The sequence below is a fragment of the Hippopotamus amphibius genome, chromosome 3 (assembly GCF_030028045.1).
Source record: "Hippopotamus amphibius kiboko isolate mHipAmp2 chromosome 3, mHipAmp2.hap2, whole genome shotgun sequence".
Lineage (NCBI taxonomy): Eukaryota > Metazoa > Chordata > Mammalia > Artiodactyla > Hippopotamidae > Hippopotamus > Hippopotamus amphibius.
In genome coordinates, this window is record NC_080188.1 from 157,195,832 (window position 1) to 157,218,509 (window position 22,678).

A 22,678-nucleotide genomic window follows, 5' to 3' on the forward strand; every position below is an offset into this window, starting at 1 on the left:
TCCACTCTGACTCCCTTTTTCCATTTCACCCTTCGCTGGATCATTTTATGCCTCTCTTCCCTCTGCTAATTCAAACTAATTAAAGTATAAAATAGGATAATTGCTTCCATGCCCATACTTTTTTCCCATCCACCCCAAGTACAGAGTTAGATTCCCTTTCTGGGAGTGGCCAGCCTGACAAGTTGGGTGGAAACTGGGGCTATCACGTTTCTTTTCATCTTATGACTTGGTTTTTCACTTGGCTCACCGCCTGATTTTCCCTGGTCCCACTGTCTGATTTCCATTAGACATTGAGGATGTGGCAGCGACTTGACGTCCCTCCCATAACATCTGTCGGTCGGTTTGCTGTCGAGGAAGCTGGGGCGGACTCTCTAGGGAAGAAGCAGGCATCCTCTCTGTGGAGCACCTGGGCAATTAGTGGGATTGGGGAATTGGTTCCCAAATGTCCCCTTGGGACTGGCCGGCCTTGGATCTATTAACAGTACATTAACATCGACTTGCTAGGCAGTGTCACTAACGACCCAACACTTACTAGCCCTATTTCTTAATTACATTTAATTAACTAAGAGAGAGAGAGAGCACACATGAGCCTATGTTGGATTGTTCTCCCTCTGTGGGGAGATGAAAACATCTCTAGGCAGAACTAGAGGCCAGAGACTTGGTCCTAGGCATCAGGGACACTAGAGGTGCCACGATGTGGGGGATAGGGAGGAGAACAGGGAGATAAGAGCTGGGGACACAGTGAAGGCAGGGATGGGAGTAGGCTGCTCAGAGATTTACTACAAAGGGAGATGGTGGGAAACCCCATTCCCACGATGCCTTATAAGGTCTTAGGTCTTTTAGGGAACTCCAAAGTCTTAAATCAGCACCTCAAAACATGAATCCTCTTATCCACAGCTGCCAGCATTTCTACCCCTGCTGCAGTGTTTCCCCTTCGGGGAAGAAGCTCATATGAGCATGCACGGCCTCATAAAACTCTCACTCAGAAAGTTCTTTCGGTCTAACCTCAAGGCTGTTTCCTGTGCTTTTGGTGTGGTCTTCTGGAAATGAAGAACAGTCCCAATTCCAAGACCCTAGACAAGTCTCTTGAAAGTCTGAAAGAGCTTCTAGAGTTAGATGTATTATCTCAATCCTTCAAGGTGAGGAAACTGAGTCCCTGAGAAGTTCAGGGTCTAGGTCACCCAGCTGGTTAGAGGTGAGCCAGAACGAGAACACAGGCCTCCTGGCTCGGCTCAGGCCTGCCAGCTACACGGCCACTTAGCTTCCTCCTCATCACCACTCACAGTCACCATCCTCCTGGGCAAGGGATTGTAAAGGCTGAGGTGGTACGGAGTCCAGACGATGGGTATTTGCAGTGTGTGGGGGGCGTGAAAGGAATTCCCCGTTTGCTGTCTCAGCCGAGCCTCCCGTCGACCCCTGGGAAACACACGGAGGTGACGTGACTTGTCTAAGGCCACCCGGTTATAAAGTGTTGAGAGCTTCGGACCTCGGAGACGATCCTGCTATCAGATGCAACGCCTCAGTTTCATAAAGGAGGAAACCAAAGCTGTGTGTGGGGGGGTCATATGTCTAGTTAGAGCAAAAGCTGAACGAGAACCCACGTCGACTGACTTCATTTACATTGACTGTTCTCTTGCCACACGTTCAGCTGTATCCTTTAAGAGGTCCGAGCTGTCTGTGAAGACTCCGTACTCATAGCTGCTCAGCCTCAGACAGATGGCCCTCCTGAGTTGTTCTTAGCCCTCATCCCTGGACCTAGCCCCTGGTGAAATCACCCGGCTACCTACTGCTACCGTGTGACAGGCCTCCAAGCTCTACCACCAATCCCCCTCCGACTCTGCCTGCTGAGCACAGCTTCACCAGGCATAGGGATCTCCCTTGACTAATATGCCCGCTGAGCACAGCTTCACCAGGCATAGGGATCTCCCTTGACTAATATCTCACCTGATTCAAGACAGCTGCATGACATTAAACCCAAATTCTTCCTATATCTGCTCAGCGTGACTGGCTACTACTGAGCCCTTCTGCTTGGTGCCAACTGACAGGAACCAGGCAGCAGATGCAGATGAGACAGAAGGAGGAGTTATTTAGAAATAAGCTATGTGGACACTTGGTTTGGCCAGAGCTGATGCTCTCAGAGATGACATCAGATATGGTTTCAAGAGGTCACTGTATTCCCTGAAGGCTACTTATCAGCCTCCAGCCCTCTCCTTTGGTCACATTTTGAATTCAATTTCAGAAAGCATCTCATTTGCGTAAAAGATATGCAGCCCAAATATGTGCCTTGGCATCTTCTCAATTCCACTGAGGTCTCACTGGTCACTTCTATTTGCTGTTTCTGCGTTTCTACTTCATGGGGTTCAGAGAACGCAAGAAAGAATTTTCATCTAGAGTTACCAGCCTGGTCCTCAGTCAGGGAGGGTCTATTGGATGGCTCTGACCATCCTTTTATGCACCTGTCTAGATGGCCATCTATCCACCCATCCTTCTATCTGTCGATATTTCTGCAGAAGCATCTGGAATGGTGTTCACCAAATGTTAACATGGTGTTACATTTGGTGGTGTGGGGTTTGGGAACTTGTTATCCTTTTCTGTATGTATTGTTTGAATTTGTATGGTGCCCATCTACCATTTTTGGTTAAGAAATAACCTTTCATCTTATAAACAAAGGAAAATAGGAAGGAAAGGCAGAGCATATATAGCCTCTAATCTGATGATAAAGATTTCCTTGTTTAGATTGTAAGCAATTTAAGGGTAGTGACCAAGTCCTGTTCATTTTGATGTTTTTCCAGTACACTGTTCCCAATAAATACATGCTCAGTAATTTTTCTTTTAGGGTTAGAAGTTCTCATCTGGATCTCTTTATGCCTCAACCACGGGGGCTACATGAAAGAAGGTAAAAAGACAGGTGGGTTCAAGAGGATCTGGATGTAATTTGCATACAATTAGCATGCAATTTGTGTCATCTCTTCTCAAGAAATAATTTTCAAGAGCTGCATCCCTGCTTCCCTTATGCTATCATGTGCCCATTCTCCTCTTCCTCCCTCCTCTCATCCCTTGTCCTTGATTCAGAATTCACATACACAAAAACGAAGGAGAGAAAGAGAACTCTGGGTAGGGCGAACCTGATGGCAGACACCTGGAATCTCTGCAGAGTATTTTGAGAATGACACCCGGGCAGGGAGGCACCTTGAGAACGCTCGCTGATCCTACAGCACAGCATCCTTGTACAGCCTAAGTCAGTGTCCTCAGCACCAAGACAGATTCACAGTCCTTTCCCCCTTTTTTTGGCCTTTATCTTACTTCCCATGTTCATGTCAATGCCAAGACCACCATGCCTGCTGACCAACTGTTGACCCACTGACTGGATGAATGGAAGGAGCCAGCTTTTCCTAAGGACTAAACTTTGCTTTCTGCACCTCCATCAATGTGGTGAATCCTGTCTTCCCCTTCTCTTGTCCTTCACCATGGCTCTCCCTGCATTTGCCTTCTCTCTGCTCCCACATATTCAGATCAAATATAACCCAAGGGAATAACATTTCATCCAAGAGGGTGGGGAACCCACTCAGGTGTTACCCAGCAAGGGATAGCAATCTCTTTCTCAGGCCTCCCCATCTCTGCAGGCAGAGCTGCAGCTTCCCAGAGCTGGCCAGCTTCTACCTTGCATCAGTCTAAGACTCAGGCCAAGATTTTTATCTCCTTCTGAGGCCCTATCTTGGGTCTGTGTCTCCCAGGACTGAGTCCAGCCTGGAGGCCTGGATTATTTACACCTCTTTGGCTCCCTTGAGCAGCAGACTCTGTGGGCCTGGGAGCAGTAAATCTACCTCCTAATCACACCAAGCTGCTCCGTGCAGTCTGGCCCGTTCTTGCAGGGCTGTTCATCACGCGCTGAGACAGGGTCTGTGGCCTAGAGAGAAGCTCCGGGAAGCGGCTGGCCCCAATAGCTTCCCTCTGACTCCCTGCAAAAGCTTCCTAGGACCCCTGAGTAGCAGGCCCAGGGGTCTCTCTTGTTTGATGGAACAGCTTCTGAACAAAGGTCACGGGTTATCTGTTCCTCCTGGGCTTTGGAAAGGAGGGATTGGTGTTACCACTCACCTGTCTCTCAGACATGATGTACAGGTAGCGCTGATCAATGGAGAAGGCCATGTCCCGGAGGATGGGGCTTCCATCTTTGAGCACGGAGACCATCTCATATTGGACCCCACCATGGGGGGGACCATCGGCTCGAATCTGCAAAAGAAACAAGGACATCCTCAGCATCTGTACTCAGAGGTCCCTTGTGGGTTACCTGCCTGAGGCTAGAGCAGGTAGTTTATAGAAGATAATCCCCACATCCTGCCCCAAGTGCTATCCTGAAGCAGGCTAGGTTATAGGGAAGACAGAGGTGCTTCTTAATTCAAACAGCCCAGTTTCCGCCAAGAGGAATCCTTTTTCCAAGCAGTCTGAGTGTGCTGGTCTGGGACTTCTGATGGTGGGTTTATTTGTGTGTGCCTATATGTTTTTAGGTGTGATCTGAATATCCCTATACGGTTATTCTTGTGTGTGTATACATATATTTACAGCACTACGTGATGGATGTGTGTGCAAATGTGCACTTATGCACCCTTATTTGTGTTTGGGGTAGGAGAATCACCACTTTCACACAGTGTTTCTGCCTCAGGCAGGTAAGGGAGGATGGTAGGACCAGCACACAAACCATCAAAAAGCCGGTCATCGAGAAATTCAAGATTTTAGGATCTCAGGAAGGTCCTTCTGCCCCCAAATATATCCCCCAAATGTGTGCAAATCCACCAGGTGATTTTGGTGAGCCAGGAATCCCTGAGAACAGAAATCTGAGAAGCAGTCTCAGAGCCCGTCCCAGGATAAGAAGTCAGGAAGGACCTGGAGGTCATTTAGTCTGGTGCTTCTCAGCCCTGGATGTACATTAGAATCATCTGGGAGTTTAAAAAAAAAAAAAATATGGCTGGATCCACTCATCAGAAACTCTGTGCTTGGGGCCTTGGCATCGTCTTTGGGTTTCAAACCTCCCCAGGTGACGCTACTGAGCAGCCAGGATCTAAAAAGCACAGATGTAGCCCAGTGGTTTTCAAACCAGCATGCCCTGAGAACCACCTGGAGGGACTGGGAAAATGCACCCCTGGACCCACTCCAGAGTTTCTGATTTGGTGGGAATGAGGCCCGAGAATTTTTACTTCTAATAAGTTTCCAGCTGATGTGGATGCTGCTGTTCTGGGGGTTTGAGAGGCATTCCTCTAGTCTAAGCTCTGCACAGAATTCGGAGACTCAGCAGAGAGAGGTCTCTGAGGTCATACGAAAAGGTGATGGCAGGCAGTCCATAGTTTGAACGTGCTCCCACCACTAGGTTTCCCGTTCCCAACACAGCAGCTAACTGTTGACCAGTATTACTGACCCTGGCTCGTTTCTTTGTCCTTTGCATCTAAACCCCTCTAGCTCAAGCCCACTTCCCCCATGAAGCCTTCCCCAGTCTCTCCACTACACTCATTGCTCCTTACCCTGATGGCATTTTTTCCACCAGACATTTTGTCCTGGGATTATAATCAATTGACTTGTTCATTGTATATGTACTAGCTAACGCGTATCGACTACCTACTTAACTTATTCTCTAATTGCCTCACATGTGCGTAAGTCTGCCAACATTTTGAAGGCAGGAATGTTTTCTATTTCTCTGAGGACTAGCCTCTGAGGACTAGAATGGGGCTGGGAACATAACTGGTGATGGATAAAAGGGAATGCTTGAGAAATGCTTGTTGAAAGGACATGAACTATGAACCAACTGATAAAGTATCATGTGCTCTTTAGTGCTAAATCAAAGCGAGGTCAAAAGACAATTTTCTCCAGACAATTTTAAGATGAAGTCTTTCTCTCCTATTCCCTTTGATTTCTTTCTTGGACTTCTAACCATCTCCTTCTCTCTGCCCATTTCTTCCACCCCACTGAGAGCTCCTGAGAGCAAGGACTGTGACTTTTTCATTGTAAGGGCTAAGTTTGGTGCCTGATGCCACAATAAACATGCAAGGATGGATGAATGGATACATGTTTAGTTTTTACTGGCCATGTAGAGAGGGTCAAGAGCATTTTTTATTGCAGAGTTGGGAGGGTAGGACCAGTGCTTATCTTCAAATTTTTCTACCCTGCTGAGAATTTGTGTACTTGAGGGGCCTGAGCCAGGGCGTGGTCTCTGCCTTGTGAGTTGGGCAGGATTGGAGTGGGTGAGAAGCAGACCACGAGCCCATTGTGGGGTGGGGCACAGTGGTTCTGGAGTTCCTAGTGGCAGAAACAGCACGTTCATGCCTGAGACCCTGGGCCTAGACCCCAGGTGTGGGAACACTAGAGCAGGGCCAAGAGTCAGAGGTACCAGGTTCTCCTTGTCCGTTTTGATGGGTGACTTGGGGACCTCTGGCTTAAAGATGAGGAGGTGACCTCAATGGAACTAAAGAAACTCTGTCTCAGGCATTCCTACCCCAGTAACTCCCCTGTGGGTTGGGCTCTCCCTTTCCCCTAAGCTCCTCTTTTGACCTTTTTTCTGCCTAGCTAGGGGCTTCCTGCTGTTCTAAGCTGTTGCCTTGGCAACTGTCACTAAAGCCCCTCCTTCCAGGTGAAGGGTCAGGGGGCCATTTAATTCATCCTCATAGGGCGGAGGACAGCGATGATGGTGTGGAACTGAGGCTACTGCCCTCCACCCTGGAGCAAATCTCATGATGGACTCAAGCAGAGGGGACAAGGGCCTCAGTCTGGGAAAATGCCCCACAATTAAAATAGTTCCCCTTAACCTGCAGAACAGCATTCTCCCTCAAATGCACAGATCTAAAATTTCCATGAGATCCTTCTAGAAACACAGTAGCTTTTAATCACAAAAGTTCTCAGGCTATTGCAGGAGGTAGGGGAGATGTGACAGTCACGACTTCTGGTTGGCTTAACCTCAATATTCTGTCTCCATAAAATGGGAGAGTTCAAGTTCTGCTTCCTCCTCTGAATGGGAAATGTCCCAGTGCCTCTCACCACCCTCCTTGTGACCGCTGCTCCTCTTCAGGGATCTTTAAGTGTCTTCCAGGCACTGGCTCAGCCCCAGGAGCTGCAGAACTATCCTCCTACCCCAGGGCCGGCTGGCCCAGGATCTCCCCACCTGGGGAGGCCAGTTAACTCTCTGCTAGGTGAAGCAACCTCCTCCCCAAGAGCCTGGGCACACAAAATCAGAAGGAAGAACACCGTGTCTGGCCCTCCCTCTGTGGTCCCCAGGACTAGGTGGTACCCATGGCCAGGCTGGAGCTGAATTGAACCAAAGATAATTTATCATCACATACTCTGCTACCTCCCAGTTAGGACTAATCCCAGCCATTAACTTTTTTCTGAATAAGAGATCTGAACAGGTTTTTTGTTTTTTTGTTTTTTTTGTCTACAATCGCAATCTTTCAATAAACAAGTTGAAGCCAGAATCAAACCTAACTCTCAAACATCAGAACTGAAACTAAAACAGAACAGAAAATGTTCTTGGTACTGAACCTGAACGAAGCTATCCTATTTCATTCAGTCTAAATCCCTGGAGAGGAGAGGAGGCTTGCCCGAGAACTCTGTGCCTCCCCACTTACTCCCTCATCCTGTGCTATCTGCCTTGAGCTGGTACAGCTCTCCAAAATAGCAACGGGAGGACAAAAAAGATGGAGAAGGGGGTCAGGAAGCCGGGGGTTAAAGGGAATGAGGTGGGGGCAGGGCTGGCAGGCAGAAGGCAGGGGAGGCCAACTGGGCAGCAGAGGTCTTTCCCTTCCCTAATTCCCTTTGCTCCTTCCGGGCAACACACCAAAGTGGGACTCAGGGTTCCCAGGTTTCTGCTCTGACTGTGTGCTTGTCTGGGCTTGATTTCTGCCTAATGGTACACTTTAAGGTCAGTTACCTCATCTCCCCGAGCCTCAGTTTTCCTCTCTCAATAACAGAAAAGAGCAATCTGCTCATAGGAGAATCACAGACTTATGAAAACTGCCGGAGCTGTAGGGCTTCAGCCCATCTCATCCAAGCTCTTCCATTCATGGATACAGCTAGTCAGGGGTGGACCTGGGGCTCCCACCAGCTCCAGCTGGTGTGGTCCAGAGGAAAGCACACGGCTGATGAAGAGAGTGCCCTGGGACAGGGGCAGGCCCTACTGTAATTCAAGCACATGAGTCCCCATCTTCCTCCGTCTTGGAAGTTCTGAGTTTCAATGTTGTCCTCCATCCTTGCCAGACACAGGATGGTGGTGGTGGAGACTGTGACAAAGTCCCAAACAAAAGTGGGATTTTAAAATGCAACAGATTGAGTCTATTCTGTGGTGTCCCACAAAGTGAGCTCTCTTCTTCTTATAAGCTTGTATCTCCAGGGCCAGGTTTCAATGACCGCAAGGACAACAATACACTGAAATGGGCCATGAATTCAATCCAAGAGAAGGGCATTATCAGACCACGTTGTACAGGTCCCAGCCAGGCATCCAACCAGTAGAGGAGGAGTGCGGAGAAGGGTCAGAGGAGGGAGGTGACGCAGATGGGTAAAGCCAGTCCCTTCAACCTGTCTTTCTAGTTGGGCTCCCCCTCTCCTGGGAGAGCATGACCTCAGTGGACACGCAGAGCTAGTGGAGTCATTTTGCTTGGACAAACCTCAGAAGATGGGATAAGAAGGACAGTGTGCTACAATGGAGGGTGACAGTCTCTACAGAGACAAGCAAAAGACAAAATGTGTCTAAACCATCGCACAAGGAGATTTAGGCTAGCTCTAGTAGGAGTTCCTGTCGTGAACAGAGTGGGTGACCACAGGAGTCTGTACCCTCCTTCTCGGGAGAGTTTTGAACACAGGATGACTTCTTTTTCTTCATGGTTAAATGTGGCCCTGCCTGAAGGCAGTTAGGATGATCTTGGTGAATTTCCAAAGGGCCCTGCTGGCCTAAAGAATTTAATAGCTACCACTTCTATTGCTTTTACAATGTGCTGGGTGCTGTTGAAAGTACTTAACAAAAATGAATTCATTTAATCCTTGCGAGGATCACTGAGGTAAACATTATCTTTATTCCCATTGTACAGATAGGAAATTGGAGGCAGGGAGGGTTACATGACTTTCCCAAAATCACACAGCAAAAGGGTGGCGGAACGGGGTTTCCCACATAGAGCCCAATTTGTCGGCCACTCTGTGCCTCTCCTAAGAAATAATAATGGGTGAACACAGCCGTTCACTGCAGCCGAGAACAGAGTAGGTCGGTAGATGAGAGTCCAAATCCTCTCTTTAGCCGCTCTTCCTCTTTCAGACTCCAAGGTCAAAGTGGGACAATCACCTATCTCCCAGAGGCAACAATAAACTCAGAGTCTAATTTGGGGGGACCATGCTGGGAGGCTGAAAGGCAGTCTATCAGGGCTGGCTCTGGGGCAGGAGGATGTGAGGTGAAATCCAGGGGAGATTTACTGTCTGGTCCTCCTGGTGGGAGGGGCCTCTTTGAAATGAGAATGAAATAGTAATACTATTAGTCGTAGCTTTCCTTTCAATCACAGCTAGGTCTGTACAGAAATTAATGACAGCCTCTTTACTTGAATATCCAATTCAAATCAGCATATCCAATTAACTAACTTACCTGCAGGCCCCTCCAAACTCTTTTTCTTATGCATCAATTTCTTCCCTAGTTAGTCCTAAGTTATGGAGGTTTTGCTTGGGATCTGACACTATAATATCACTTTATTATTATTATTATTATTATTATTGTTATTATTAGCAGCAGCAGCAGTAGTAGTAGTAGTAGTAGTTTTTTGCAAGAGCTGCTGAAGAGCAATAGAATTGGGAATCTTCTTGGGCTTCTCAGTAGGAAATAGATTGGTTTGAGAGGCATCACCACGCAGAGGGAGGTACTAATTTGTGTCTGCAGGGCAGGGATCTAATCCCAGCTTTCTCACTAATTGGCTATGTGACTTCAGGCAAGTCACTTCACTTGTTTGTGTAATAGTTTCCGTAGCTGCCAAATAAGGGTGGTAACTTCTGTCCTCAGAGCTCAAACAGGATGTTGTGAGAATGACATGAGTAATCGATGATGAATTTCGGTACTGTCCAGTATTCATTCAGGACATGCCTCTTGTGAAGCAGGCCTGTGTTAAGAGCTGGGGACACTTCGAGAAAGGATCCCCTTAGGAAGCCCCAGGAATGGGGAAACGGACAGTCCAGTCACTCCTCACACACACTTGGGCTCCCCGTGGAAGAGGAGGTCTGCATGGGGATCCCAGGGAGGCCGGCATGGAGGGCAGGGCAGCACCTCCCCTGGACTAAGTGGAGAGCTTCCTGGAGGAGGTGATATCTAAACTGAAAGGCAGGAGGGGAAGGAAATGTGAGTTCTTTGGAAACTTTAAAGTGTGGTATAAATATAAAAGTGTGATTGTTATACCCAAGCCCAGATCTCTTAGGAACTTGTTTTGTCAGACCTGAGTGTTTGGAGAGGGTGAGGTTTTTGACAAGTAGTCATTGAGGGCTCAACAACAATTTCAGCAGCTCTCGTCACTCTGTGTCTTAAAATTCCCTTTGGAGGAGGCCTTTATTATTTGATTTTTATCTCTGCCTCAGGATTCTGGGCTTGCGTAGTATATGAGGATTTGTGTGTGTGTTTGTGTGTGTACACTTTGAGACCTTTAATGAGGGGAAAGGTGGAGAAGGCCTGGTGCTGCTCACACTGAACTTGGGAGTGAGTTAATGAGCAAGCGTATCTGCAGCTGTGCATTTAATGCCGCGAGGGCGAGGATTCATGCTGAAGTTTATTTTTGTAGAGTTTCATGACCCGAATTATTTATAGATTGAAGTCTTTGGTAAATTCAGTCTCTGAGATTCATCCTCCCTCTATCCTGCACACACTACACATGCGTGCGCGCGCACAAACACACACACACACACACACACACACAAGCAGCAGCAGCGACTTCCAGGGTGCCTCTGGCTCATGCCTTCCCCTCCTCAATCCCCGAGCGGTGCAAATGTTAACTAACCGCGCAGAGTCACACTCCAGTGGGCTGCGGCTCTCTGGAGGACAGCTGGGAGCCTGCCCCTAAATGCTTGGATAATTGGAGAGGAACACGGGAGCCTGGAAAACTTGGCCTGTAGGTTGCACAGAGCCAGGAGAGATGAGGAAGAGGGGAGCTAAGGTCAAGGACCCTTCCTGTCCACGAGAAGGAAGCAGGTCACTAAGATGTGCTAAACTTTGAGAATTCCGGATGCCCTAAACTTTGTTTGTGCACACACACACATCCTCCTACACACATGCAGATGCTTCCAGCACTGGTCCCCAGTGAGTTGTCGGTCCATCACGGGGGCTTTGACACTGGAGATTGACATTTCCATGTATAATTATTTCTATTTCTGTGCATGTTAGGAATCTGCCCTAGATATTAAGCTGGAGGTGGATGGGCTAGCAGAGGGGGGCACAGAGCTAGAGGCTCCTGGATTTCGGAAGGCCAGGCCATGGAGGGCTTTCTCCTGGAATGGAGGGAGGGGGTCCCGAGAGGAACCACTTGTCTCTGGACTTCTGCCTCTTGGGAGAGTCTGAGAGTTCTGACTCAGGAGGATTAGGGAGGTAGTAAATAGTAAGCATGTACTCTGAGTGGGGGTGAGGTTGGGGAGGTTGGCTGGAGTGGGATTCTCTTCTAAATCATGGCTTCTTTGCTCCCTATCAGCCGTGGGTAGATGGCCAAGCAATCCCCATCCTGAGGCCCACAGAACCACGAGGAGCAGCCTCTCTTCACCCCTTCCTGGGTGAAGGACAAACTGCCCTTCACAAGGGCACCAGCTCCTGTCTCAGGGGCCTCTCTCTTTACAACTCAGGGGAGAGGGACATCAAGGCCCAGAAGTACCAGCATCCAATCTCTTGGTTCTCGCTCTGCCAGAGAGGGCTTGGAGCTCCAAGGCCCAGGAAGGGACAAGAGCTTATAGAGGAGAACGACACAGGGTAGTTCCGGAGCACAGGGCTCTGACCCTAGACCAGCCCCACCTTTCAAGGCCGCTCCAGCTCAAGAGTTGGGCAGCTCAGGGGCACCGGGAACAAGACGAAGCTGCCAGGAGTAGAGGAAGCACTTGATTGTTCTGGGAAACAATAAGATAAACACAAGCGAGGGACAGCAGAAGCATTAAGCAGCCTCAGATGAAATCAAATCACGCAGCAGCAAAGCCATAATTCACCGAGCGCACAGAGTTGGGGGAGCGTAGAGGGGTAGCAGGAGGAATTCATAAAGAATAATGAGCGTCTCCTGCTAAATCGGAATCTCTGTTTACCCAAAGCTCTAGCAATGTTGGACTCACAGAATCTCCATTCAAGGCATCACTTTCAGGTCACTGGCCTGGGGATGCCCTGGCCATGTCGGGATAGATTCCAACCGCTTAGGTTTTTTGAACTGGGACTGATTTAGAACCAAACTTTAGGGTCCACGTGGAGGCAATGCAGCCTTCACCAAGCTCTGGAATAGGATGTGGTGAAGATGAGGCATATTGACATATGCTCGAGCTTAACTACTACCTTGGAAAATGTCCAAGGGGAGCTAGGGAGGCAGAGGAAACTAGCACTTCCTGGAAATGGATATACATAGGGCTTTTGAATCGCTTATCTTCCTTTACCAATTAGTTCAACATATTTACAGAACATCGACTGAGCATGACAACCAGTGTGCAAAAAGTTGGAGATACAAACATGAATAATCTAGAAAACTCTACGTGGTAGGCCTTCCCATCTCACAGAAAAAGAAACGTAAAGTATCTAGAGCAGCATCACACAGCTAGGAAGCTGCCAAGCAGAACTCCAAGCTGAGGCTGCCTGACTGCAAAGCCTGTACTCGGTCTCTTTCACTCTGCCTCCCTCTGGGGCCTCGGTTTTCCCTAAGTCAAACAAGAGGACAATGCCTGCACTGGGACTAAAAATTACATCTAAAAAGTGCTGGTGTCCCTGGAGATAAGTCTTGGAGAACAAAATAGATCATGTAGCTGTCTCCTCCAGTGTGACAAAGAAGGCCACCTGCAGCTGGAAAAAGAGCAAAGGATGAGGTGTTGGAGAAGGTTATTACCCTCTTTAATTAACTCATTCTTTTCAATGGCCTAAAATTGCACTGCATTTGATAATCTGGAACAGTAATCTCTTGCTTTCATTACCACTGAGGATGGCATTTTGGGCTGGAAGGATGGGAAGGGAGGTCTAAGCTCGTGAGCACAGCTATCTGACACTGGGCTTGTGCCTGAATGCAGGAGACTCCCTGAGATTTTAAAAGGAAAAGTCATTTTAAAAAAATGCATGTGGGCTTCTTAGGTGGCGCAGTAGCTGAGAATCCGCCTGCCAATACAGGGGACACGGGTTCGATCCCTGCTCCAGGAGGATACCACATGCCGCGGAGCAACTAAGCCCGTGCACCACAACTATTAAGCCTGCGCTTTAGAGCTTGTGAGCCACAACTATTGAGCCCATGTGCCGCAACTACTGAAGCCCATGCGCTAGAGCCCATGCTCCATAACAAGAGAAGCCATGACAATGAGGAGCCCTCACACCACAAGGAAGAGTGGCCCCCACCCACCGCAACTAAAGAAAGCCCGCGTGTAGCATCAAAGACCCAACACAGTCAATAAATAAATAAATAAAATTAAAAAAAAAAAAAAAACGCATGTGGCATGCGTCTACCATGGTGCAGAAAATGCACGGTAACTGAGAGAAACACATGCATGTCACTGCATTTCCCTTCCCATTGCTAACAGGCTAGGTCCGAGTCTTTACTGCCTCTTATCTATGTTACTGCAATAACCTGAGAAATCTCCCTGCCTCCAGCATATTCCTGCTCTAATCTATTCTACCAAACACTGCCAGATTAATCTTCTTAAAACACTTATTTGATCCTGCCTTTTCTGTATGCAAAATCCTTAAATTTCAGGTGTTCATAATTTTCTTTCTCTTGCTTATCTCGGTCTCCCATTTTTTTTTTAATGATGAACATACACTACTTTTGGAAGGTGAAAAAAAGGAAATCGTTGCATGAATCCATGCACACACACACAAAATACCTTTATTTGTCCCTATGGATAATTTAGAAAAGTTCACGTCTCAATTTATCATTCAGGCGTCTAGCTAACACGGCCTACTCACCATTTTCCAATTATGTCCCCCGGTTCCTGGTCTTTACACCTTTGCTTGACAATTTATTTTACCTCCTAGTTCCTAACCATCCTTCAAGGCCCAACCGCAATGCCACCTCCCCCATGAAGCCTGTATTGGCTCCTCCATTGAACTCCCACGGTGCCTAGTCTGACTCTTGGCAGTTACTTGTGAACACATGCAGTTATCTTTCCTAAGACTGGTCGTCTCTACTCCATATGCCTTACTGTACTGGGTACTACTGTGTACAGAGTAGGACCTCCAAAACACATGCTGGGGCTTCCCTGATGGTGCAGTGGTTAAGAATCCACCTGACAATGCAGGGGACACGGGTTCGATCCCTGGGCTAGGAAGATCCCACACGCTGCCGAGCAACTAAGCCCCTGCGCCACAACTACTAAGTCTGCGCTCTGGAGCCCACGAGCCACAACTACTGAGCCCATGCACCACAACTACTGAAGCCCACGTGCCTAGGGCCCGTGCTTTGCAACAAGAGAAGTCACTGCAATGAGAAATCCACACACCACAAGGAAGAGTAGCCCCCATTTGCCACAACTAGAGAAAGCCCGTGCGCAGCAACGAAGACCTAACACAGCCAAAAATAAATAAATAATAAATAAGTGATAATAAAACAAATCTTGAAAATAACACATGCTGATGAAACGGATGGATTCTTGTCGCTGCAACCAGGCAGGAGTGGAACATAACTCACAGCCCACACTCATTTAACCCCTATTATTGTTGGATATCATGCCAAAGACTTTATACACGTCTTCTCATTTAATTCTCACAACAACCCCATTATTGCATGTTATAGATGAGAAACTGAGGCACATTGGGGTGAGGTAACTTCCTCAAGGTCACAGAGCTGGTAGGTAGGGAGCCGGAACTCAATTCTCTTGGGCCTCTGTTCGCCTATCCCTAGAAAAGAATGTGGAAAGGAGAGAATCTTGTTCCATACGTCCCCCTGCCCCCTGCAACCAAATCTTCTGGAACCAGGCACACAAACACACTATACACATTGGCGTCTGTTGAAATGATCTTTTCGGCTCTCACTGGACTGGTAAGAGCTCTTAGGAGGAAAGCACTATAAACACTCAAGGTGCTTCTCTGAAAAGAACTCCAGGGCTACTCAGCTGGAGCTCTGCTGGCTCAAAGGCAGATGAAGAGCAAGGGTTAAGGTCACAAAGATGGGGTCAGAGTTGGGGTCTGAGAAACAGGGTCAGAGGAGGGAAGGGAAGTGAGGCCAGAAAGCCTCTAGCCCTGAAATCTGGGGTGGCCAGTGCAGCACAGGGCTGCCCTGTAGACTTTGGCATGTCTGACTTCCTGGAAGACAGAGCCCAAGGACAGAACAGACAGCTGAGGGAGGGTCTAGCTCTTTTAAAAGATCCTGTTTGAATAGCTGTCGTCTTCACACCTTTCCCCATCTCCCCTCCCAGGAGAGGGACTTTAATAATGAGCTGCTTCATGACAACAGGCCCCTAATTAATTCATTGCTATTCTTCTGAGGCCAGATCATTTTAATCAAGGTGGGATGGGGTGGGGGTGGTGAGCAAGGATTGTCTCACCTGCTCGATCTGCCACGGACTCTAGCCGCACGCTCGGGCATCGCTGCTCAGAGACCCTTCCCTTCCCGGTCACCAATTTCTCTTTGGCTGGACACCTGCTTCTCCTCGATGCCTGCCCCCTCCTGCGCTGACGCCCCACAGCTGCCGGGCACAGCGCCAGCATGCATCCCCTGCTGGTGCCTGGGTACAACAGTGCAGCAGGTGCCAGGAGCTCACGGGAGGTGGCGCGGGGGAGTGAAGGAGGGAAGCAGAGCAGACCTCGTACCTCCCTTTCTCTGAGCATTAGCAGAACATCCAGTGGGCTCAAGGGTCAGCAAAGTGTAGCCCCTGCTCTTCTTTTCCAGCCCCTGCCATCCGTCTGACCCCTGAGAAGGTACCACTACCCATGGTGCTATGAGCTCCTGGACTCTGGGCAACCACACGCCACGGCACCTAAGGAGCGGCTGCATTTCTACAGCCGATGGAATTCTTTGTATGAGGATGTGAACAGGTGACAGGGATCAAGATGGCAGGGAACTGTCCTAGGGACAATATGAAGCAAAATTAAAAAAATCCCCCGCCCCCCCACCAAAGGCAGATCACACTTGGAGATGACGGAAATTAAAGAGCACATAGGTCTCATCTCTATGAAGAGGGCAGCCTCTTTGTATGTTATGAAGAGGGCAGCCTCTTTGTAGGTTTTTTGGTTTCCTTTCTAGATCTTTCAAGCCCCACACTTCAGTCTTCCCTTCTGATAGGTGTTGACTGTCCAGTCAGGGCTGATGTCTTAACTCGCTGGGGGCGGAGAGCACACAGAGACATTCAGCCAAGGGAGTTAATTCTCACTTTCTTCATCTGTAAAACTGGCAAAAAACAATACAGCCTACATGACAAGGCTGTGGTGGGAACAGATTAGATAAGGAATGTGAAAGCATTTGGAATGCTGGAAAGGGCTGCACGGAGGTGAATTTTTGACTGGTTTACTCTTGATCCACAGACTTGGGTGGGACCAGACTAAGGAGGAACACTGGGCAGGGAGGGAATTCTTCAGAGGTCCACTGGGGCCATCGGTCACCCCCACTCTCAGTCCTTTCCAAGGGAGCAGCTGCAGAAGGAGGAGGGGGCGTGGAGGGAGTGGCAGGAACAGCAGGGGCCCTTTGCATTGTGGGGGTTTGCAGCCTGCTTTCGAAGGCAGTCTCTCTGAGTGAGAAGCGATGGTTTTGCTACGGTCGCCACAGGACCTGTGCTGGGGACACAGAGTGTGGAGGCCACCGAGCCCAAAAGGATGGCAGCGTTCTGATTCAGACCCTTTCTACTTTGTGAAAAAGAGAAAAGTGAGGGGGAGGCTCCAGGCTTTTCCCCACAGAGACGAGGCTGCCCGGGGCAAACCTCCTCACTTCTAATCTGCTCCTTAAAAAGAACTAGAAGGAGCTGCAGCTTAGCTTTTGTGTAAAGTACTAAAGCATCCCCCTCTCTGCCCCTCCCACACCCCCACTCCTCTCTATTTTCTTCTCTTAAAAAGAGCGCTCCACCTCTCCAGGGACTGGAATCATTAACTGAACAGCACTTTGCCTCTCACAGCTTTTGACAATTTGGCAGTGAGCTGGAAAGTACCTGAGAGACTGCAGAAAAAAGCAGAGGGGGAGAGGGTGGGCAAAAGGGGTGTGTCTGAAGGATCAGTCTGGTGCGTGCCTGGCCCCTGACCTAACGCCGGGATGCTCTGGATCTGCCTCTCTCCTCCGGGACAGCTCTGTGGCTCAAGGGAGCTCTGGGTGCCCGGCTGTCAGGCAGGTGTGGCAGGGTGGGTAGGGGAGCAACACGTGGCTTGCTGGCCTCACCCCCTTGGCTGTCACCTAGAGGCTGCCTGGGGCTGGCTGGCATCCAATTTAGACAAGGGATGCCTCAAAGAGAAGCAGGAGGTGATGCCACTCACCCCGCTTGACACCTGAACCTGACTGTGAGGAGTGGAGGAGGGGCCCCTGAGGGTGAGGTACGGGGAGATCACGGGGCTGGGCAGGGAAGGATGGGCCTTCCTTATAAGGAGAGATGGACCTTCCTTTGCTGAAAGGCCAAGTCCTGGGCATTTCTGAAAAGGAATGAAAACTGGTGAGGGAGAGGAGGGCCATGGGTTTCCCATCAAGTTGTGACAGAAACAGCAGTGAGGGAGAGAATTCTGGGGCCTCCTGAGGGAGAACGTAGGTTAGAGCACCTGCAGGACTGCTCTGGACAGTCCCAACCATTAGCAAGCTGATGACTTTGAGGGCATTTCTCAGAAGGGGTGATGGGTTCCCAGCCACCCTGGCGAGGACCGGAGGACTCCCGAGTCTCCTTACCTTGTTCATAGTTAGGAATGTCACCTTCTTCAGTGACCCTGGAATAGAGTGCAGCTGCCACTAATTGAGCACATTCTACATGTTGGATGTGGCACTAAGTGCCTTACACAAAGTACCTCTTTAATCCCCCAAACCCATTTCACTGATGAAGAAACAGGGGCTCAGAGAGGTCAGGTAACTTGCCTCAGGTCACACAGCCAGTAAGTGGTAGAGAGATTGGAGCCTGGGTCACTTTGATTCTACAATCTTTTATCAAGCTGCATACCTCCCCAACGTGCATTCACCTTTGCCTTGTGTGTGACGTTAACATCTTACTGTCTATCATTTTAAGGCTCTTATTCTGCTGTCTGAGCCCCTACAGAAGTGCCCACAAAAATTATAAATTCCCAGCTGTAGAAGCTGAATCTATATAGTTCATTTTATTCAACTTTTAGCAGAGTGTCAAGCTCAAAGGGGGTGCTTAAAAAGTGCATTCTATCCTTGAATCAATTTAGAGCTCCAGAAAGCCACAAACTTGGACCACAAAAGCTTAACTAGCCATTTTCACTTTCCTCAACGGCCTTATCTACTTGCTTCTTATTGCTGGTTACTCCACAAGAGTAATTCATTGAATGATAATTGTTACATGGATATCACAGCCTTGGCACTTTAGTGGAAGTTAATATAAGAAATTACCATATAAAAGATGCCTCTGATTTTGATGTCAAATTTTGTCCTGGTAGGAAGAAGAAGAAAACAAGAAAGGGTCTGAGAAAATATTTGAAGAGGTTATAGTGGAAAACTTCCCCAACATGGGAAAGGAAATAATTCACCAAGTCCAAGAAGCACAGAGAGTCCCATACAGAATAAACCCAAGGAGAAATACACCAAGACACATATTAATCAAACTAACGACAATTAAACACAAAGAAAAAATATTAAAAGCAGCAAGAGAAAAGCAACAAACAACATATAAGGGAAAACCCATCAGGATAACAGCTGACCTTTCTACAGAAACTCTGCAGGCCAGAAGGGAATGGCAGGATATACTGAAAGTCCTGAAAGAGAGAAACCTACAGCCAAGAATACTCTACCCAGCAAGAATCTCATTCAGATTCGAGGGAGAAATCAAAAGCTTTCCAGACAAGCAAAAGTTAAGAGAATTCAGCACCACCAAACCAGCCTTACAACAAGTGCTAAAGGAACTTCTCTAAGTAGGAAACACAAGAAAAGGAAAACACCTACAAATACAAACCCAAAACAATTAAGAAAATGGTAATTGGAACACACATGTCAATAATCACTTTAAATGTAAATGGATTAAATGCTCCAACCAAAAGACACAGACTGGCTGAATGGATACAAAAACAAGACCCTTCTATATGCTGCCTACAAGAAACCCACTTCAGACCAAGGGATACATATAGACTGAAAGTGAAGGGATGGAAAAAGATATTCCATGCAAATGGAAGTCAAAAGAAAGCTGGAGTAGCAATCCTCATATCAGACAAATTAGACTTGAAAGTAAAGACTATTAAAAGAGACAAAGAAGGGCACTACATAATGATCAAGGGATCCATCCAAGAAGAACATATCACAATGGTAAATATCTATGCCCCCAACATAGGAGCACCTCAATACATAAGGCAAATGCTAACAGCTATAAAAGGGGACATCGACAGTAACACAATTATAGTGGGAGACTTGAACACCCCACTTACATCAATGGACAGATCATCCAAACAGAAAATAAATAAAGACACACAAGCTTTAAATGACACATTAGACCATCTCGACTTAATTGATATTTATAGGACATTCCATCCAAAAACGACAGACTACACTTTCTTCTCAAGTGCACACGGAACATTTTCCAGGATAGATCACATCTTGGGTCACAAATCAAACCTCAGCAAATTCAAGAAAATTGAAATCATATCAAGCATCTTCTCAGACCACAACGCCATGAGACTAGATATCAATTACAAGAAAAAAACTGCAAAAAATACAAACACATGGAGGCTAAACAATTCACTCTTAAACAACCAAGGAATCACTAAAGAAATCAAAGAGGAAATCAAAAAATATCTAGAAACAAATGACAACGAAAACACAACAACCCAAAACCTATGGGACACAGCAAAAGCAGTTCTAAGAGGGAAGTTTATAGCAATACAGTCCTACCTTAAGAAACAAGAAAATGATCGAATAAACAACCTAACCTTACACCTCAAACAACTAGAGAAAGAAGAACAAAGAAACCCCCAAGTGAGCAGAAGGAAAGAAATCATAAAGATCAGAGCAGAAATAAATGAAAAAGAAAGGAAAGAAACCATAAGAAAAATAAATAAAACTAAAAGCTGGTTCTTTGAGAAGATTAACAAAATTGATAAACCATTAGCCAGACTCATCAAGAAAAAAAGGGAGAAGATGCAAATCAACAGACTTAGAAATGAAAAAGGAGAAGTCACAACGGACACCTCAGAAATACAAAACATCATGAGAGACTACTACAAGCAACTATATGCCAATCAATTGGATAACCTGGAAGAAATGGATACATTCTTAGAAAAATACAATCTTCCAAGACTGAACCAGGAAGAAATAGAAACCATGAACAGACCAATCACAAGTACAGAAATTGAGGCAGTGATTAAAAATCTCCCAACACACAAAAGCCCAGGACCAGATGGATTCACAGGCGAATTCTATCAAACATTTCGAGAAGAGTTAACACCTATCCTTCTCAAACTCTTCCAAAATATTGCAGAAGGCGGAGCACTCCCAAACTCATTCTACGAGGCTACCATCACCCTGATACCAAAACCAGGCAAAGATGTCACAAAAAAAGAAAACTACAGACCAATATCACTGATGAATATAGATGCAAAAATCCTCAACAAAATACTAGGTAACAGACTGCAACAGCACATTAAAAAAATCATACACCACGATCAAGTGGGGTTTATCCCTGGGATGCAAGGATTCTTCAATATACGCAAATCAATCAATGTGATACATCATATCAACAAATTGAAGGATAAAAACCATATGATCATTTCAATAGATGCAGAAAAAGCTTTTGACAAAGTTCAACATCCATTTATGATAAAAGCTCTCCAGAAAATGGGCATAGAAGGAAATTACCTCAACATAATAAAAGCCATATATGACAAACCAAAAGCCAACATTGTTCTCAATGGAGAAAAACTGGAAGAATTCCCTCTAAGAACAGGAACAAGACAAGGGTGTCCACTCTCACCACTGTTATTCAACATAGTTTTGGAAGTGTTAGCCACAGCAATCAGAGAAGAAAAAGAAATTAAAGGAATCCAAATTGGAAAAGAAGAAGTAAAATTAGCACTCTTTGCAGATGACATGATATTATATATAGAAAACCCTAAAGACTCTACCAGAAAACTGCTAGCACTCATTGATGAGTTTAGTAAAGTAGCAGGATACAAAATTAACGCACAGAAATCTCTTGCATTCCTATACACTAACAACGGAAGAGCAGAAAGAGAAATTAAGGAAATTCTCCCATTCACCATTGCAACAAAAAGAATAAAATACCTAGGAATAAACCTGCCTAAGGAGGCAAAAGATCTGTATGCAGAAAACTTTAAGATATTGATGAAAGAAATCAAAGACGACACAAACAGATGGAGGGACATACCATGTTCCTGGATTGGAAGAATCAACATCGTGAAAATGACTGTACTACCCAAAGCAATTTACAGATTCAATGCAATCCCGATCAAATTACCAATGGCATTTTTCACAGAACTAGAGCAAGAAATCTTACGATTTGTATGGAAACGCAAAAGACCCCGAATAGCCAAAGCAATCTTGAGAAGGAAAAATGGAGTTGGTGGAATCAGGCTTCCTGACTTCAAACTATACTATAAGGCCATAGTGATCAAGACAGTATGGTACTGGCACAAAAATAGAAAGGAAGATCAATGGAATAGAATAGAGAACTCAGAAGTAAGCCCAAACACATATGGGCACCTTATCTTTGACAAAGGAGGCACGAGTATACAATGGAAAAAAGACAGCCTCTTCAATAAGTGGTGCTGGGAAAATTGGACAGCAACATGGAAAAGAATGAAATTAGAACACTTCCTAACACCATACACAAAAATAAACTCCAAATGGATTAAAGACCTACATGTAAGGCCAGACACTATCAAACTCCTAGAGGAAAACATAGGCAGAACACTCTTTGACATACATCAAAGCAACATCCTTTTTGACCCACCTCCTAGAATCATGGAAATAAAATCAAGAATAAACGAATGGGACCTCATGAAACTTAAAAGCTTTTGCACAGCAAAAGAAACCATAAACAAGACTAAAAGGCAACCCTCAGAATGGGAAAAAATAATTACCTATGAAACAACGGACAAAGGATTAACCTCCAAAATATACAAGCAGCTCATGCAGCTTCATACCAAAAAAGCAAATAACCCAATCCACAAATGGGCAGAAGACCTTAATAGACATTTCTCCAAAGAAGACATACAGATGGCCAACAAACACATGAAAAGATGCTCAACATCACTCATCATCAGAGAAATGCAAGTCAAAGCCACAATGAGGTATCACCTCACACCAATCAGAATGGCCATCATCACAAAGTCTGGAAACAACAAATGTTGGAGAGGGTGTGGAGAAAAGGGAACTCTCCT

General features: G+C 46.6%; 1 protein-coding gene across 2 annotated transcripts in view; it reads right to left on the reverse strand.

Moving 5' to 3' along the window:
• PLXNA2 (plexin A2) overlaps nt 1–22,678 on the reverse strand; it is a 212,825-nt gene that overhangs the window by 107,260 nt on the left and 82,887 nt on the right. For both annotated transcript variants that reach the window (XM_057725989.1, XM_057725990.1), the window contains exon 4: nt 4,096–4,230. In XM_057725989.1, coding sequence (XP_057581972.1) covers nt 4,096–4,230 — 135 coding nt within the window. The remainder of the gene's footprint in view (nt 1–4,095; nt 4,231–22,678) is intronic.